Genomic DNA, 19,855 nt, shown 5'->3' on the forward strand with positions numbered 1-19,855 from the left:
ACAACTCTGATTCTTGTTGGAGACGAAGGTGCTTTTCAAACCTGGCAACTGAGTCACTGATACTCCTCCAAGGTCATTCTCTCCAAAGTGTGACTATGCCTCCAGCTCTGTTAAATAGCTAGTGTTGCAGGGTAACCATGATAACAACACTGATGGCACCTTTTCTGTAGATGTCAGAGCTGGCTTTGAAAACCCCGATGTACGAACTCATAGTAAGACGGTTAAAGGAGAGCCTGGGTGTAAAAACGGATATCTTTTGCAGATACCCTTCACTGCTCAGTACAAAAGAATGTCCCTGGCTCTCTGTTTTGTGCTTGCTTGCACTTCTCTGCATGTGAGACAGAACTCTCACTCCTGTGTCGCGTGTGGGTGTGGCCACAGTAGAGTGCTTCATAGCTGGGCAGGGAACATTAGTAGGGCTAGGGGAATGAAGGCTCTCAGAGCGAGTGTAGGAGGTATAGATTAGTACACGCAGAGGGGATTTTCCCTTTTCCTGTATGAATCAGCACTTAAAGCTTCAACAAACAAATGTAAAAAAAAAAGACAAGGACATAGCGGAGGAGATGAGAGGAGCAAATGATGCACGTAAAAGAGAGAAACTGACTTTTAAAAGAAGAGAACTCGGGGACCTTGCATGAGATAAAACCACATCAGTTATAGAAGAGTGTGGGAGGAGAGCTGTGAAAAAGGAGAAAAAAGTAGAGAAATGTGGAACGAAAACACATATACGCATCAGCTATCTTGGCTCTGAGTGCAGTAGAACAATCAGCTTGAGCAGCAGGTTTGTTTAGTAGCTCATCATGTGGGAAAGCAGAGAGACCTTTAAAAATGATGTCTGAGGAGTAGCTTGTTGGAAGGCAAAAAACAGAAAGTAGTCTGTCGACACAAAGCTTTTATTCGGGTGACATGTTATACATGAAATGATGTAGGCTAACGCAGAGTCGTGATATCGGTGACATCCATCTGCTTTAATTTGACATGAGTTGTTTGTGCCAGTGTTCCTGGCCTCATGCTGGGCAGCGTGCTGCATTTGGATTTATTTCCTGTGGGATTTCTCCCCAAGAAGGAAGTGAGGTAATTGTAGTAGCTTGTTGGGTCAGTCAGTAACAGTGTTTTAGCTGCAGGCTAACGACCTTAATTTGAGGTTTGGTTTGATATGCACAGTAGAGGGACGCACATCTGTTCGTCAGAATGTGCGTATATACATCAGCTGCTCAAGTTCACACATACAGGCGCAAAGTTGACGTAGTGTCAGCGTGAATGGAAACAATTGAGCGTTACATTGGAATTGGGTTGCTAGGAAACAGCTTGGGTCCAAGTTTACTTTGCTAGAGTTGACATTGGCACATACAGTTTACTTTTTACTTTGTGCTTAATACCATCTCTGGCCTCTCTTTCATTTTCAGTGGGTTTCACAGGGCCACAGTAGGTGCAGCTCCTTGCTCTTCATCAGTGACTGCCAATGCATGTGGAGTCAAAGTTGAATAAACAGCTGGAAATGTAGCAGAAATGCTAATATGCTCTGCTGGTGTTGCACTTAAAACTGTGAAGCAGGCATTTACTGACATCTGCTGAGCCACATGTGACAGGTCTTATTGGCATTATTTGTGGCTATTTTTTTAGTTGTGTGATCAGTGTAAGAAATTAATCTTAGTCATTCATAAAATTTTCCCTTTGCTGCTTAGACATTAATTCACTGGCAGTGGCCTGAAACCTCTGTGGTCAGTTATGGAGACAGCTTTACTGTATTTCATTCTTTAGTTCTGTGTACTACTCACTAAATAACATTAAGTTTTGACAGGAGTTATCCTCAGCTTTCATTTCTTTGTCCTCCAGATGCAGCAAAAGCTGCTCACCAGTCCGCCATGGGACTGGTGGTGGAAAACGCTCCACACCCAGGTCCAGGAGTGTTTACCAATGTGCCGGCCCCTTACCAGCCAGTCAGTGTGCGACACCTGGACTCACAGTCCAGTTCAGAGGAGCCCCAGGATTACCTGTGGCTTGCTAACTGTGAGAGCAAAAAGCCTGAACCCAGCAGGTGAGATCGTGTCCGAATATGCTTCTTTTATAGGTTCAAGTCTCCATATTCTCTATGTTGGAGTGTCGCATGGTGAGCTAAGCATTTTTCAGTGTGGTTTCCAAGCCATTTATTCTTTTTGTATACTTTCAACTGTACTGCCACTCCTGTCCTTGTCTCTGCCGTATGCTGTGTGTAGCTCAGTGGAGCATCACTCTCTCTTGGAGAGGGACCAGGAGTATTTGCTCCTGGAGGAGTGTGAGAGCAAGACTGTTCCTCCACAGGCTAGCCTGTGAGTGGCCAGCCAATCCAGCTGGAACTGCCTGCTTGTGTGGAGTGTTGCACACGCATAAAATACAGATCTCCAAACACTTGTGAATGTTGTAAATGTAAATGACGGTTATTAAATCTAGGTTGCATTTGTTTAGCAAAAGGCCTTCCTTCTAAACAGAAAAAGACGTGGGTGTTTTGCCTAACAGTGTAATAATTGTGTTATTTCCTGCATGGTTACAAACAGTTACCAAGAACCTCAGTCTTCCACTTTATCCACAAAAGCGTGCTGACATGGCAAGAGTTGGAAAAGTTTAATGATAAAAGCTGTCTGGATATGACTTAGTTACTAACATAGCCTTTGTATACTAGTGTTTTTGGCTTGGTGTGACTGTGTGATCTGCAAATCAACGTATTTTACTTTTTGTATTAATTATCTGGTGTTTATGTGTATTGTGTTATCAGAGCTCATGCTGAGTGCTCCAAGTCTACCTCTTCAGAGACAGACCTGAATGACAACCTTCCATCTCACCGCACGCCTACATCCTCCACTTCCTCGGCTAAACACACCTCACACAATGGCTTCTTCCCACCGCACCAGACTCCTGTGTCCGCCCCTTCCATCTATGACTCGCCTCCATCACGCGGTGCCTCCCTCTCAACTGACAGTGGCTTTTATCATCTTCCTCGCAGCTACTCCCAGGACACTGTGCTGCTCCCCAAGTCAGCCTCCTCCCCTCCGGCTCATCCAGACGGCGCGGATGCCTCTGACCTTTATGTCTTCAACACGCCGACACGGAAGCCCTCAGTAGAGACACAGATGCGCAACATTTCTATCAGTTACGACATCCCGCCCACACCCGGTGCAAACAGCACCTACCAAGTGCCCCGCACAGTATCGAACACAGGGGTAGGAGGCTCAGAAAGCGGGGGAGATGTAGTGCCCCCTCCCAGACCACCCAAGCCTTCCCTCAGTTCCAGCTCAGGACTCCCGCCACCTCCTGCTGAGCGCTCACCTACAGACACCTATAGTGTGCCTCGATCAGCCTCAGAGACAGATGGAAACTACTGTGTGCCCACAAGCGCTGGGAGTAAGGCTTTACGCAGCAACACTATTGGCACTGTGGACTGTTCACGCCTCCGCAAAGGTTTGTATTGTAGAGGTTTATTTGTTTGTGGTGCCCTTTTCACTTTATTTTAATTTCAAAACCTATTCTCACCTTTACCTTTTCGACAATACGGCACATATATGTGGTAGGCAGGATATTCTATTATTTAATCTTATGAAGATTTGTTGCACCAAAATCTAACAAAAGCAGATAAAAATGTTCTGAGTTTCCTTTTTAATAACAGTTCTTTAATCCATGGCCAACATCCTTTTTACAGAGCCTTAAAATAGTCTGGCAAGAGAAGAGAAACTCATGGTGTCGATTCTTCTTGCTTCTCCCTCTTGTGGTGACAATCGGAATTGCAAAATAGGTCTTGCTTCATTTCTGTGAAGGTTCTCAGTCATCGAGGTCATCGTAGTCAAAGTCCTTTGACTACGTCTTGCTTTGTTTTAGATGAGCAGTGGTTATTCCCCCAATAAATTTGGGGCATTTGTGAATTTTTTCCCTTTTATGCTTTGTGTCTTGGTGACAGAGCAGATTATTGTGCCTAGGGCAGGGCTGCACTGTTATGGAAAAAAACTAATTTTTTTAAATTCGAGCAAATATTATAATTTTTTATAATTTATTTACTTAAGAAACCTCATAAAAGAGTTTTTTTTTTTTACACAGGATGTCCTTATTTAGAAAGAACTCCATGGAAAAACAAATAACTGAGTAACAAAAACAAGGTGAACGTGCTGTTCACCTACCACACCACGCCGGTCTCAGGAGCACCGGTCTTTGCTGGCCTGCAGCCTCTGCTGTGAGATGGCTTCGACACAGATTGAGCCAGTTGCAGCAAACTCGAGCAACTTGGGAGACTTGCATGGTAGCCACAGGGGGAGTGATGGAGAGCCAAAACAGTCTCATGTCTCCTTGTAATGTTCACCCCTCCTTTTTACTCTTCCCCGGAAGAGACTCTCATTTGTCTTCAAAGCTTTTTCTCGCGCTGTTGTGGTTCTTGTGGTCATAAGTGGAATGCATTAGCAACTGCATGAGTACCTGATGACAATAAAATAAAAAATAAAAAAATACAGTAATTACATGCTGCAAAGTAGAGTGCTTACATGGTGCCTTTGAGCTTTGTCTCACAGACTAAATCTGCAAAGTCATGAAAACACTTAACACACAATAGAGGACAACTGTTATGTGGGAATTGTCCTGTAGCATAAATGGGCCTGAAAGAAGGCTAATAATGTACAGTGCACATCATTTGCTGCTCTCTGTGTAGAAGGGCTGTTTATAAACTGCATTGTAATCATGGTTTTGCTTTTTGTAGACTTTGGATCCCAGGACTGCTATGACATTCCTAGATCATTCCCTTCTGACAAAAGCTGCTCGTTTGACTTCAATGAAAGCTTCAACACCTATTTTGTGAGTATTTCAAGTGTAACTGCTGGATAATCGTTCTGTGGCTTTAGGGAGAAATGTGTATGTTAATCGGTTTTCCCTTGTCACCCTCAGAAAAGCAAAGGAATGATGCCAGTGGGTAGCCATTCTACAGAAGAGGTCGACCAAAACTACGTGCCTATGAGTGCCAACTCACCGTCACATCATCACTCGGGCAGTTTGCCAGAGCCAATGCACGAAACCAACTACGTCCCCATGACCCCAGGTACTATGGAGTTCTCATCCCTGGGAAAACAGGTTCCTCCACCTGCCCACATGGGATTTCGCTCAAGCCCGAAGACCCCTCCCCGCAGGCCGTTGCTTAGTGAGTGCCAGCCCCCACCTGTGGACCGAAATCTCAAACCCGATCGCAAAGGTGAGCAGACAGTAGGTGTGCTTGCATGCATAGCTGTGACTTCATAAGTGATGTGTGTGAGTGTGTGCGTGTGTGTGTGGAGTTCTTGCTTCAGGGGTGTGTGTGAGTTTGTTGCTGCTGTGAGCTTAGTTTAGTATGCTCAGCGTTCACTAATGCACCAACTGTACGTGCTTTGTCTCACACTCTGCTGCTATTCCCACAGTGGATGGCTCATGGTCATAAAGCCATCTGCACAAAATTTCATTCTCAGAGCGGTGTCATTTTTCATCCTGCTTTAGTTGTTGTCATAATTAATGTGGAAAAATGTTTCTCTCATTTTGTCTTCTTTGGTCTGTCTGGTGTATTAAATACCACCGTCTCCCTCTGCGCCCGTCCTTGACCAGCTTATTTCACCTCTTGATGAATTAGTTTATTTCCCTACATTTGATTACATCCAACACAGTTAGTTCCTTGTCAAAACCGCGTTTGCCTCCAGCTCCCGTGAGGCTCTGTTAGCCATTTCGGAGGGGTCTGCTGTCTGTGCCACGGAGTCATTGAGGCCTTAATTGGTCACCTCCATCCCGTTTGTTCCCAGCATCTGAATGGAGCCTTTTGATTGGGGACCTCATAGACTGAAAGAGAGTTGAAGAATGATGGGAAATAATCACAGAGGCACATCAAAAGCCGGTACTGTTACTGTCACTGTCGAAAACGGAGCAGTTTTCTGGAGTTTTACATTTCCAGATTGGGAATTCTCCCTTTCACGTGGCCCTTGAGTCAGTCAGCTCCAAGTTTGGCTTTGGTCATTGCTGAACTGCTGTGTCTAAATAAAAAAAATCATATCAAGTAGCTGCTTTTCAAGCAACCGCTTTGAAGTGATTATTATTTCTCACACACACACACACACACACACACACACACACACACACACACACACACACACAGAGTCCTAATCCTCACTGCTAATAAAACTTGGTTTTACACTTTTGAATATCTTTGGCAGCAGACGAATAAAAATGCTAATTGTAAATGTTTGTAGTCTAGTTTGAGTTTTGTATTATTGCTTAAGCCCAAATCTTTTTGCTTTTTTTTTTGTTTTTTTTAAAGTATTGTTTTATCTCATTCACTTTTTATTTTTTTAGCTAATATTAAAATTCTCATTAAAATATATTTATCCAGTGTTCAATCCCATTGCTCCTGGCATAAATTTACTCTACTTGGATTGCAGGTTTTAGATATTTGGATCTGTGCACAGCTGCTTCTTGTGTTAGAAAATGCCACATAGACATGAATAAGAATATAAACTCGTATTTTTTAACTGATATCCTTAAATGGTATTATATTAATGTTAGTGATGTTGCTTTTTAGGAGCATCATTATGTGCTGATTGTCTTTTGGACCTTAGCTTTTTAAAGTAGAGACCATTGGTGTATTCATTGTTATGCATGGGTAGGATGTCGCATCACCTTTAAACAGCTCTGTGATGTTTTTCATTTCTATATTTAAAATGAGCCATCCACTTCTTCCATTTTCTAGACTAATCTGAATCTCTGCAACCTCTGTTCATCTTCCGTGCACTTTTCTCTCCGCTTTGGATGTCTGAGCCGTATGTTGCAAACACTTTGACTAGTGTATTCAAAGCAAACGGCATCTTATTTCCACTATACGTGGATCCATTAAAATTAATTATCTTTGTCTGCAATCGCAGCGCATTTCTGACAGCACTGCAGAAAAATGTTGTGATCAGTGTGCAAAGGAGCAGTGCGTGTCGTCCTCAAGTTGCTCTGTTCTGCAGATTGGTCCGAGCTCTCGTCAACATGACATGATTTCTCAGTGTTCTCTCAGCGCTTATACACAGCTCGTCGTGCATGCACAGCTGTGATGTCAGTCTTTGTGTGGGAAGTCGTGGTGCATGGAGTGAGGTGCATGTTGGGCAGTATGGGTCTTCTGTTGTCATGACAATCATCCTCTTGAAGTGTGCTGTGCAAAAAAAAAAAAAAGGTAAATTGGTGTACGTGAGGTTGCAGTTTTGCTCTTCTTCATCAAAGTCTCGTCTCTTTCGCTTTGCATGGCAGAGCAGTTGTTACAGTAGGGCTGAACTGTTATGATCACCAAAAAGATGTTGTAATCAGCAAAGTCTTCTTTCACCAATCAGGTCACAGTCCTAAAATAATAAGAGCGGGTTTAGAGCGAACTGACTCTCAAACCGTAGGTGAATTCCCAAGTCGACGACGCAAGGGTAGGTACACCACACTGAACTGCTGTGCATCTGAATACTTTTCATTCTGTGACCTTTTCACACTCTACTTCATCTTGATTCTCTGCATGCTGTAAGTAAATGTACTGTGGGGATTTTTACAATTTTTGTTCTTCAGGGGGGTGTGTGTGTGTGTGTGTGTGTGTGTGTGTGTGTGTGTGTGTGTGTGTTCTAAAAATATGAAGTGTATGAAGTGTCGGAGGTGTTGCATTAATCCAGTCTAATCATTTTAAATCCCAGCAGGGGATGGATGAGTGTGTACCTCACGCATGGTGGATTACACTTGTTACATCTTCGAAGCTCATTAAGAGTCATAACACGCCTTTCAAAATAAACCATTTCTACCATCTTAACCTAAATATTTCCTCACTTTCAATGTGATGTTTTTTTCTTCCGTGGAGCCAAATGACTCACTAACGTTTCTCTGCTCAAACATTTGTGTCTGTGTTTTTGTTTGCAGTTCAACACATTTTACTTTCATAGCACATTGGGATGTAACAGCCAGAACACACTTATTGTCAGAGAAGCATTCACACAGGGCTTTGGAAAAGAGTAGACTTCTCTTCAGGAGGAAATTGAACAACGATATTATCTAATAAAAGCGATATCGCTAGCTTCCGTACATACAGATGATGTTTGGGGAAAATCCCAAAGCTCTTGACCATCTGCAGTGAAGGGATCATGCAACTCTTATGTACTGTGCAGGGCATTATGCACAGGTTTAGTGCACGTGTAACTTTGACTCTTCTTGCACAGTTTCTGTCCTGAAGTGTTGTCTTATAGGAGGACAGCATCTTACCGTTAGGGCATGAGGGGACTGATACAATCACCAAGTAATTCTGAGTCCATTTTAATGTCTATGGGAGGCTCAGGCTGGCTTCAGACAGCACTCCCTGTAAACACCGTCAAGACACCAAATGAGAAAAAAAAAAAAAGAAGTTCATCTCATCAGAAGACTTCCAGAAACTCTGAGAACCAGTGCTATAGTGCAAGGTTGCCCACTACCATAATAAGACACTTTATATAGTTTTTTCCTCACGTTTCTCACCCACTGCCTGCTTAAAGCATTTAGTCCAGTCCCTTTATAAGAAGCTTTGGGAAATCATCCATCCCTGGCTAACATCTAAACAGAGTTGCACATTGGGCACTTATCACAATACAAGCAGCACATGGCTCATCGTTCTCAGGTTTACATCTGAAATATTCCAACACCGTTTCGTAAAAGCAAAAAATAAGTTCTGGTTTGGTTAAGGATAGTTTTGAGTGCAATCACATGAAGAAATATGAATGAGATGTTAAATAACACTAACTTATATTTGTGTTATTGAGCATTTTACAATCAAACTTTTAATTTTTAACATTTTTAATTCTAATGTTGGTTTGATTAGATTTGAATATGGTTTTGTCATTTAAAAGTGCATTTTAATACACACACAGATCTCCAAAATATAAACATTTATGCTGCTCTTGACCTCTGTCAGTCTTTATGTACAGGGTGGGCCATTTATATGGATACACCGTAATAACATGGGAATGGTTGGTGATATTAAAGTCCTGTTTGTGGCACATTAGTATATGTGAGGGGGCAAACTCCTCAAGATGGGTGGTGACCATGGTGGCCAATTAGAAGTCGGCCATCTTGGATACAACTTTTGTTTTTTCAATAGGAAGAGGGCCATGTGACACATCAAACTTATTGGTAATGCCACAAGAAAAACAATGGTGTGCTTGGTTTCAACGTAACGTTATTCTTTAATGAGTTATTTACAAGTTTCTGACCACTTATAAAATGTGTTCAATGTGGTGCCCATTGTGTTGGATTGTCAATGCAACCCTCTTCTCCCACTCTTCACACACTGATAGCAACACAGCAGGAGAAATGCCAGCACAGGCATCCAGTATCTGTAGTTTCAGGTGCTGCACATCTCGTATCTTCACACCATAGACAATTGCCTTCAGATGACCCCAAAGATAAAAGTCTAAGGGGGTCAGATCGAGAGACCTTGGGGGCCATTCAACTGGCCCACGACGACCAATCCACTTTCCAGGAAACTGCTCATCTAGGAATACTCGGCCCTGGCACCCATAATGTGGTGGTGCACATTCTTGCTGGAAAAACTCAGGGAACGTGCCAGCTTCAGTGCACAAAGAGGGAAACACATCATCATGTAGCAATTTCAAATATCCAGTGGCCTTGATGTTTCCATTGATGAAGAATGGACCCACTATCGTTGTACCCCATATACCACACCAAACCATCACTTTTGTTGTCCAACAGTCTTGGAGGGATCCATCCAATGTGGGTTAGTGTCAGACCAATAGTGGTGGTTTTGTTTGTTAACTTCAGCATTCACATAAAAGTTTGCCTCATCACTGAACAAAATCTTCTGCATGAACTGAGGGTCCTGTTCCAATTTTTGTTTTGCCAATTCTGCAAATTCTGTGCGCCGATCTGGGTCATCCTCGTTGAGATGCTGCAGTAGCTGGAGTTTGTAAGGGTGCCATTTGTGAGTAGCTAATATCTGCCGAAGGGATGATCGGCTAGTGCCACTCTTCAGTGACATGCGGTGAGTGCTACGCTGTGGGCTCTTGCTGAATGAAGCTAGGACAGCCACTGATGTTTCTTCATTAGTGACAGTTTTCTTGCGTCCACATTTTGGCAAATCCAACACTGAACCAGTTTGCTAACTGTAGCATGGGAGATGGGTGGTCTCGTAGATGTCTTGCATTGAAATCTGCTGCATTGACCCGGTTACTGCGTTCACCAGATAACACAATTTCGATCCGCTCCTCACATGTTAACCTCTTCAACATGTCAATGGCTGCGAACAAAGAGAAACTTGTAAATAACTCATGAAAGAATAAAGTTACGTTGAAACCAAGCACACCATTGTTTTTCTTGTGACATTACCAATAAGTTTGATGTGTCACATGGCCCTCTTCCTATTGAAAAAACAAAAGTTGTATCCAAGATGGCCGACTTCTAAATGGCCACCATGGTCACCACCCATCTTGAGGAGTTTGCCCCCTCACACAGGACTTTAATATCACCAACCATTCCCATTTTATTACGGTGTATCCATATAAATGGCCCACCCTGTACAGTTTAAGGATGCTTTTCGAGCAGTGGCTGACTGCTGTGTGTTCCTTCCTGCAGTAAAACCTGCTCCACTAGAGATCAAACCAGTGCCAGAATGGGATGAGCCAAGCACACCTGTACGCTCACCAGTGACACGGTCGTTCGCTCGAGAGTAAGTACCTAAGACGTTCCTCAGCTTTTCTATAGTTCAGTGTTTGGCTAACAAATAAGGGCATGTTCACACAGCTCTTTGCAGCAAGATCATTGTCCCAGAAGACACACCGTCCCTCGCTCCCTGTTAAGAACCTTAAACATACTGCATGTGTATAGCAGCTAATGTTAAGTCTGGATTGTCCTGTTTTTTTTACTCTCTGCCACAACATGCAGTGAAAGTATATTTTTCTTTTGGTGTGAACGTGCCCTTTTGTAATAGATCCAGTTAACTAAAGATGTAGGCACTAATACTTCATGCTTTACTGTAGTCACTCTGTGACCAAAGTAGCACTGCTCATAAAACAGGATTCTGTATTATACTGAAGGAAGTCTGTTGGCTTATCTGAGACGAGGTAATTTGTGTGCTTTCGTGCTGTAGGGACTCTTCTGGCTGCAGTGGGTTTGGGCTGTTATGTCTATATTATATTTTGTGCTCACCAGAGACTGCAATTTCTGGGAAGTCAGTGTGTAAACATTGTGAATGCTGCTTAGTCCTTCTAGGTTTCCAATGCCAACGAGACCCCCGTCAGTGCATAGCACGGCCTCCAGCACTGACTCCGAGGACTCTACTGAACCGAATTACGTAGCCATGAACCCTAATATGTCCACAGATGAAGCAGTATGTAACACACAACTATACTCTGATACAGAGATTACTTTTCTCCTTTCTTTTTCTATTCACAGATAATCAAAGCTGATAATCTGATAAATGTCTTCTTTTTTTGTGGTGTCTGCAATCAGTTTCATCTCGTTTAAATTAAATCTGCAAACACACAAATAAACACAGCAGAAGCTTTAGTTTAAGGCAGACAGTTTGGAGGATCATACACCATGCAACTTGCAATTTTGAGCTGTAATTGCTTACTGAAACTATTAAGAAATCCCATTTCCAGTGCTCTTCTCCCTAAGCCACACATTAGTGCGGACAAATTACTGGCTGCTGCAGATGGACTCCTCGCCACTTCAACCCGTTTCTTTGCAGTTCTGCTTTTGCCCTGCTGCTCTGCTTTCTTTATGCTCCTTCTTTCTCTTCATTTACTTTTCAGGTGTTGTCTTAAATCGGAATATTGGCTATTAAGAAATGAAGTTAACGTGTCTCATTTAAAATTGACTGCTCTTTCTGAAGAATGATACTATTATATGAGCTGACTTTTCTACCTATGGGGATACTTTCTCTTACACTTTGGGTAATCGATTCACAGTTTTCCTTTTTTTTCTCCTTTCTTTTTTTTGCTGTTAATTTTTTTTTTTACTTTCTTCCAACGTTTGCTTTGCTATCGTCTGCTGACCTCCTGAACTTTTATCAGTCTTTTTTAATTTCTTGCTTTCTCCCTAGTTTCTCATTTCTCTACCATCGTCATCCTTATTCCTGCATTTTGTTCTTAACCACCTGCTGTTTTCTCCTCCTTTTTTCTTTCATCCTTTGCAACTTTCTTCTTACTGTGTAGAGAGGAGTCCTTCTACTGCACAGTCCCCATCACCCCTGTAAAGAGGGAGGTGGAGGAACTTGACACCATAGAGGAGGTGAGCAGGGTTGCCAGGTTAGACGTGCATAGCCCGCCCTGTCATTTTTGGGTGCTATTGTGAGATGAGAAAGTACGAAGACTTTGCTGTGCAAAAACCACCTACAAGCTGTGGCTTGAATATAAAGGTTGCAGTGAATTTTCAGACGTTATCTACCATCACTTTCCTTACAGTTAGAATTTCTTAGTTTTGTGTCACCATCCTAATTCGAATTAATCTCTCCATCGTACCTGTATTTCATAATTAACACTAATTACAGGCCCAAGTTGTTGTCACTATGCCTAAAGTAGAAATTTTCTTTGTTTTAAAGGTTTGAAACTATTATTAGTAATGGGACAAATTACGTGAAAAGATGGTCACTGATTGAATATGTTCATTCCTCTACAATTGCAGTAGAGGAACCCATTTGCATGAATATTTTAGACATTGTGACAACACATTGGTGCATTTGAGTATGAGCTGTGTTTCTCTGTGACTCTGCTATCAATTAAAAAATAAAAAATAAATCCCTTTTCTGACTTACGCAGATCACGAAGCTCGCTCCGCCCATGAATGCTGACGGTGGGAGTAGCCCTGTGGTAAAACCAAAGGGAGACAAGCAGGTAGAATACCTGGACTTGGATCTCGATTCCGGCAAGTCTACCCCACCTAGGAAGGTAGGAATTTACCAGCGCCCATACTCCAAACCACACGTTCTAAATTAGAGGAAATTTATGGCCAAACTTTTAAGACTGACCTCATCTCTCCTCAGATGAAAAGCAACGGAACTGGCATCACAGCATCAGACGAGCGTGTCGACTATGTAGTTGTGGACCAGCAACGAACACAGGCCCTTAAGAGCACCCGGGAGGCCTGGAGCGATGGCCGCCAATTGACAGAGACAGACACCCCTTCCAAAGGACCCAAGTGACCCTGTTGTCCCAACAACACAACCCCACCACCCAACCCACTCTAAACTACCAAAACGCCACAGCTTCCACACTAATGCTGGTTCTGGTTTTCGCTTTGGAACGATCCAGCTGTCTCGTTCCAACCTAACAAGATCCCTAGTGTGTAAGAGCCAGTGGAGCGTCATAGCCACTCAACGTTGTTTAGTTTACACTGCTGTCGGGCTTAAAGGAGCGCTGTGTGTACAGCTGTAGAAAGGGGCGTGGTCCAGGAATAAGCTGTATGCAGTTTGAGAGCATGAGGAAAGACTGGACTTGTTTGCAGGATTTGACCTGAGCAGACTCACCAACTTTGAACATTCACTGCCTTCTTTCTGGATTAGTTATGTCGTCGTTCACCTTTCAGCGGCCTGTGGGCTGATCCAGAGTTAACATTTCCTAAAAATTGTAATGCTGTTTGATGTCGTTTTGAAGTGCAAGTGAGAACACTTTATAACATGATCACAGCTCTGTCAGCGCGACACTAAACGTTAGCATAGCACGTTAACGGTGTTGTGTTTTTGTTTTACGTTTTTGTTTTCCTGCTGTTTGAGCAGGGTGAAGTTACTATGGACACTGTTAGCAGCTCAGGAAACTGACCCCGAACTGTGTCTAAGGCGAACTTCAAACTGGAAAGCCAGTACGACAAAATTTCAGAGAAGCATTACTTTAGATTTTTCTTCCACTTGCGTAGGCACCTGTACTAAAATTCAAGCTTCGGATTCACTTGAGGTTTTTAATCCACTGAACATGATTCAATTTCCATTTATTCAGTAAGTGGAGATGCTTCGATCTGTTGTAATGGAAGTGCAAAGACTGTACAATAGTGTTATGTATATAAACAGGAAAAGTGTCCTTTATTTGTATGGAATATCCAGCATGTTTGACTCTAAGGTATATGGATTCTGCAGGGTAGAATCCCGTACCTGACTCGATGGTATCAGCACTTGTGATAAATGAATGAATTACTGTGAGTTTTTAAAAGAACGTGACAGGTTTTCTCTAAGTTATGCAAAGGTATCAAAGCGAGAGAGAGAGAGAAAGAGAGAGAGAAAAATCAGGTACTCTTTATGAATGCATATTAATGCAACTTTCCATTTCTAATTTATTTCTCGAGTTATTGTATCAGGTCTTGTCCATTTTTCTCTTTTTTTTTTTTTTTAGCTCGGTATTGATTGATATGGAGGAACATTTGCTAAAGTCTGCTAAAATGCTTCGTTTGACAAGCGGTCAATTAGCTTCACAGGTTCATTTCTCCTTTCTCTTCCTCATTTCTCTCTCCACTTAGGTTTAATTTATTTTAAATTGAACTGGCATACAGTTTTGGGAAATTGACTGCCTCGTGCAGTCAACTTGATGCATATTTTAGAGACTGAAAGTCTTTGCCTACATACATCCCTGCTTTACTTGACTTGACTGTCGGCTCTCCCGCAGAAATCCCAAGCATGTGCTACCACGTGATTTAAAAAACAAAAACAAAAAAACAACTCATAGCTGTACATATTTTGCCATCAATTAGATTTAACATGTATCGTTTGAAAGATGTGCCTACTAAGTCATCTTCCTCCTACTTCACTCTTTCCTTTATTGCAGTCTCTTCGTGAAATGGACTGCAAAGCTGATAATGCTTTATCTTTTTTAATGAATCTCAAGAGAAATGTACATTTTAAAAGTGGACTAAATAAAATCCAGCCTCAAACCCATCTACAAGTTTCTTTTTATGTTCTTTGCACTTCTTTCTGTAATTTTTCCAGTCGTAGAATAATTAAAGAAATCATTTCTTTTACACTTAACCTGGGACCTACATATATTCTCCAGCTATGCCCTCCAAGTATGTTTAATCATTGGGATTTCTGATAAGGAAATAACATCAAGGCAGTCCTCGGTCATCTGAAACGGACACATCTCAAAACTGTCAAAACATTTTCTATCCAGTTGTGACAGTTGAAGACTTTTGAACTACTTTAAAACATAAGTAAAGCTAATCGTACATGGCAGCTGTAAAACATTTGGACTAATAAAAATTACATTCAGAGCAGAGCACTACAACTTCCTTAATTCTTTGTGGCATAAATCCAACAAAGTGCTAGAATCACTCCTCAGTGATTTTTGTGACATCATCACACAGTTCCTGCACGTCCATGATGTCAATCTCCCGTTCCACCACGAGGTGCTCTACTGGATTGACATCTGATGACTGTGGAGGCCGTTTGAGTACAGAGAGCTCGCTGTCGTCTTCAAGAACCAGTTGTGACGCTTCTTGTGACCAACAAGGCGTTTCCGAGAACTGCAGCTCACTGGGTATTGTCTCCTTTTCAGACCATTCTCTTTAAACCAAAAACATGGTTGTGTGGGGAAAATCTGTCTGACACCAACATCTGTGGCATCCTTAAATGACCTAAACTATATATAGATATAATAATTGTATGACAGAGTCAAGTTTCATATCACTTGTGCATCTTTGATTTGTGGACTGCTAAAACATTTAAACCACAACTGAGAGATTCTGTTTATTCATGGCAAACCTTGGTTTAAAACTCATAAAGATGTTTAACTAAGACAGGGAACCGGCATCCTAATTGTAATCCAGGTTTTATAATCTGCTTTAAAGGATAATTAAGTCCATTTGCACTCTCGTTCTTACTATTCTCACTTTTCACTGCAGTGTTTTTAAGCCACAGAGCTTTGACAGTATTATAAGATATAGCCTCAAATCAAGTTCTTACACAAGCTCCTACAAAGGGAGCGGTACGTAATTCTTAGCAAGAGTCACTGCTCAACCAAAATTTAAGGAATACCCCTGTTTTTATTTTATCTGTGCTGACCACTAGATGGAGCTGTTGTTTGAAAGACTACATGGCGGCTCTTCTTTGCCTTCATGCCTTTCCCTCAGTCCACACCCCTCCAGTGCAGTCTCTTCCCCTGATCTCCTGTTTGAGGCTCTGCAGTGCTGTGGCAGCCAAAATTACATAAACAGCTGCTTCACCGTGAGCTTCACAGGCTGTGCTGCTGCTCCCCTGTGCTCCTACAGAGGCCCCCAACAGACCCCATGTAATAACAATGATCATTTTAAATATACACTACAGTGTATATACAGAGCAAATTCAATGTTGTTTACCCAAAATGTTCTGCCTACTGAGGTGCATCTTTAGCAGGATTTCAAAAACATAAAAATAAACCTTTTTACCTTGTCATTTATTGTAGTAACCAAGATTTGAAGCACTACATTTCCACTAAACTGTGTGCAGCAGCTACAATCCTTAAAATGAATAAAAAGAGGGGTGATTAGGCTTTGAAATGTAGGCTCTCATAAAAGGTCCAGAGACAATCACAGATTCCTGTTGATTTCAGGTATTGTTCCCTCCTTTTTCTTTTATTTGTGGAATAAATGTGGGTAGCAACAGCGCCTTGAATTAAGGCAGCTTACTAAATCAACAAGAGCGATGTGATCATAAATTACAAAAAAAAAAAGCAAACAGCTCGTTTGCATCAGAGCAGGTGTGCGTGAGCGTCCATGCATTTGGAGTTTAAAGTGTTATCCGTGCGAGATCAGCCCCATGTTAACTTTGATACTGATGTATGTACCTGTTTTCTCCCTCTACTTAATAAGACATGTACCAGCTCTGACAACTACTTCTGTTGGCTAATTGTTTAGATTTATAGATTCAGTGCAGGGCTCCAGTTTATTAAAATCCAGCATATGGGCTGATTGGCATCACGGTCACGCCTAATCCCATAAATCTGTAGTAGACATTGTGAAATAGAATTCATCGTATAGAAATCTGTCCTTCATGATCCGTTTTAATCACTGTGCAAATAACCCAATTAAAGCAAATGTCACTGTCACGTTGGCATATATTATAAATGTTTGTAAGACATGCAGCAGATTGTCTAATGTTGCCATCAGGTAGCGTCACACACGGTGGAATTTTTTTCTTCCCATCCTGAATTTCCACGTCACGCTGTCAGATGCGGCTCGTGGGATGACGGGTTAGCGTATAACATTTGACAGGTTTCTGGCTCATTTTCTCTTTAATGATTGCTACTTTTTCAGTGCTCGTGTGAGTGGTTGGCTCGCATGCTTGATGAGTGAGAACTAGATTACCGATAATGTCATCATCTAGGCTCAAGTTTATTTTCACCTCATGCTCGGTCGCAGGGACCTGGGAAAAAACCCCACACCCTCCGAGATTCCCCACAAGCACACAAATTACCTATTTAAAAGCTGTAATTTGTTGCTTTGTCACTTCTTCTCCTTCTGAACCAACCATTGCACACGTGCAGGTAATAAGGCTGCTCTCCCGGTCTGTGGTAATGAATGAAATCCCAGGCAGCAAATCCCCCCCAAAACAACAACTTAGATCTCGTTAAACAAACACAGGAGTGATTGAATCTGAGAGCGCATCGAGGATTTTTATCCTTTATCCAGCTAAAAGCTTCAAGCTGTTTCTCTGTGAGAAAAGCATCTTAATCACTTTGTGTGGGTGATAGTGACGGAATGTTTAACATTAAAATACAACTTGAGCCCGAGCGTTTGTTTGCACGTACACCTCTACCTACCTACACCGCTGTGGCTTTGTGATAGTGCAGCCTGGGGAGCCTCTATGCAGCATCTTTGGCTCTCTGTGTGAGTAATGGGGCAAGGAAAGAGTCTCTGGCTTCTTAACGGGGCCCAAAGAATAATTATGAGGCGAGCTGAGAGGCTGCTCCCAGGCAGCGGGGAGCTCTGTGAGCTTTATTGGGTCGGGCCTGTTGACTTGGACCTCTGCCTGAACTGATGTGAGCAGTCTCTGAGGTGGCCTGAGGTGCCGCCTCGTGGGGCTTGTTACAGAGGTACGCAGGGACAGCTGCGGTGTGTTTTTGGTCTAAACGTGGGTGAGAGCGATGGCAGAGTAACACGATCATTTCCAGACCAATCCGGGGAACTGTGTAGTTGCTTGTGAACATGCCGTAAGGGTGGAGATTTTAATGAGAAAGTGCGGTGATGCTCTTGTCAACAAAAACCAAACAACTCGCGTGGCTAATTAACACCATTAGTATGAGTGAAAAGTCAGCACTCGAGACTTCAGTAGATTATGCAGATGCAGGTCATATTAATGGGGAACACACTGCAAGCCTTGAAAATAAACATTCCTCTAGAGACATGTTTAACCTAGTAGCTGTTATTGGGCTGCAGTGCAATTAACTGATGGCACAGTGGCAGCTGCACATGTCCTCTGCTGGTTAATCATGGAGCTAGAGAGCAGCCATTACCAGAACTGTGCAAGGAATGCAGGAGAGACACAGATGCTATAGATCACGAGGTATTGTGCAAATGTCTTGAGCCACTATTTATTTCTTTATATGTTGCTTGGAAAATGGGAAATTGGTATGACCAACTTTATTCTTCAATACAGCCTGAACTCTTTTAGGCTTACTTTCTTCTTAATTCTTTAAGTAGTCTTCAGGAATAGTTCTCCAGGCTTCTTGAAGGACATTCAAAGCTCTTCTTTGGATGTTGGCTGTCTTTCGTTCTGTTTTCTCAAGATGATCCCACACCCCTTCCATTATGTTGAAGTCCCAGCTCTGGGGACGCTGATCCATGACTTATGGTGTTCCATTACATGTTTTTCTGTCCAGGTATGCTTTTACTGCATTGTCTTGCTGAAAAATGAAGCAACTGCCAATCACATGCTTAGCAGATAGTATGTGATGGTGGATCAAAATCTGTTGGTACTTTTTCGTGTTCATAACTCCATCCTGAAGTTTGGATTAATCACTTTACAAGACCTGCTGCCACTGATTTTCAGTGAGGTTCTTGTTATTTTGGCAAAACTCAGCCTTTTCTCTCTCTTTCCAGTCCTTAAGAGTGGCTTCTTGACAGCCACCCTTCCACTGAGAACATTTCTGATGAGGCTTCAGTGAACAGTAGATCAATTTAAGGGCTATGTCTCAGCTCCTGTGTCAGATCTTTGCTGTTTTTCTATTTCTTAAGATCATGACTTTCAAATACTGTTCATCAGCTGCAGATTTTTAAGCCTGCCACGTTTGTCCTCCACTTGTCCAGTTTCCCACTGCACACTATGCTGACATGTGCCAAGATTCCAGCTAATAGCTCCTTGGGAATCACATTGTTGGTAAAAAAAAAAAAAAAAAAAAAAGAGAGAAAGAAATACAATGCTATGCTTGTCGAACTGTGTTATCTTTAGTATTCTTCATAGACTCAACTAAAGAAATTTGAACACATGATGTGTTTTAGTGAAAGGATGCTAGTAAGAAAGTGCTGGGAGACAATTTAAAATCAGTTCTTTCCTAAGTTGCCTGTTATGCATATACTAGACAGCACAGGTTCACCCCTTGAGTAAGGAGCCTTTTTTATGTTAGAATGATTCAGAAGTCACTCTGAAAATGGTGATGCAGGACATCAGACACACTGCACCAACTACACATGCATCCTTCTTGCAGACAATAATTGGAGCTAAAAAAGCAGAATAACGGGGACAACTGCTCATACATGGCATCCACAGCGGTTTCTGCCCACAAGCTGATAAAGTCATGGCCTGCAACTTACAATTACACAAATGTCGTAAGCTATTATACTGCATTAGATTTAACCAGTCTGCAATTTACTAGTCTGTATTCCATGACCAGTAATTGTATTGGCCTTATACTGGCTCACACAGCTGGATCAGGTCTGT

General features: G+C 42.2%; 1 protein-coding gene across 3 annotated transcripts in view; it reads left to right on the top strand.

Annotated features, from left to right (window-relative positions):
* gab1 (GRB2-associated binding protein 1) overlaps nt 1-14,748 on the top strand; it is a 56,375-nt gene extending 41,627 nt beyond the window's left edge. The window contains exons 5-14 of one of the 3 annotated variants that reach the window (XM_085356894.1): nt 1,837-2,038; nt 2,217-2,309; nt 2,753-3,435; nt 4,715-4,809; nt 4,900-5,200; nt 7,335-7,418; nt 10,594-10,687; nt 11,221-11,347; nt 12,780-12,908; nt 13,004-14,748. In XM_085356894.1, the coding sequence (XP_085213020.1) occupies nt 1,837-2,038; nt 2,217-2,309; nt 2,753-3,435; nt 4,715-4,809; nt 4,900-5,200; nt 7,335-7,418; nt 10,594-10,687; nt 11,221-11,347; nt 12,780-12,908; nt 13,004-13,162 (1,967 nt within the window). In that variant the 3' untranslated portion in view covers nt 13,163-14,748. Of the gene's footprint in view, nt 1-1,836; nt 2,039-2,216; nt 2,310-2,752; nt 3,436-4,714; nt 4,810-4,899; nt 5,201-7,334; nt 7,419-10,593; nt 10,688-11,220; nt 11,348-12,176; nt 12,253-12,779; nt 12,909-13,003 lie in introns of all 3 variants that reach the window. The other 2 variants (XM_085356895.1, XM_085356896.1) reach the window with 2 other exon arrangements.
* Nucleotides 14,749-19,855: the final 5,107 nt, after the last annotated feature.

Source organism: Diplotaxodon limnothrissa, linkage group LG6 (genome assembly GCF_057381915.1).
Source record: "Diplotaxodon limnothrissa isolate DT_005_m linkage group LG6, D_limnothrissa_male_GT1.1, whole genome shotgun sequence".
Classification (NCBI taxonomy): domain Eukaryota; kingdom Metazoa; phylum Chordata; class Actinopteri; order Cichliformes; family Cichlidae; genus Diplotaxodon; species Diplotaxodon limnothrissa.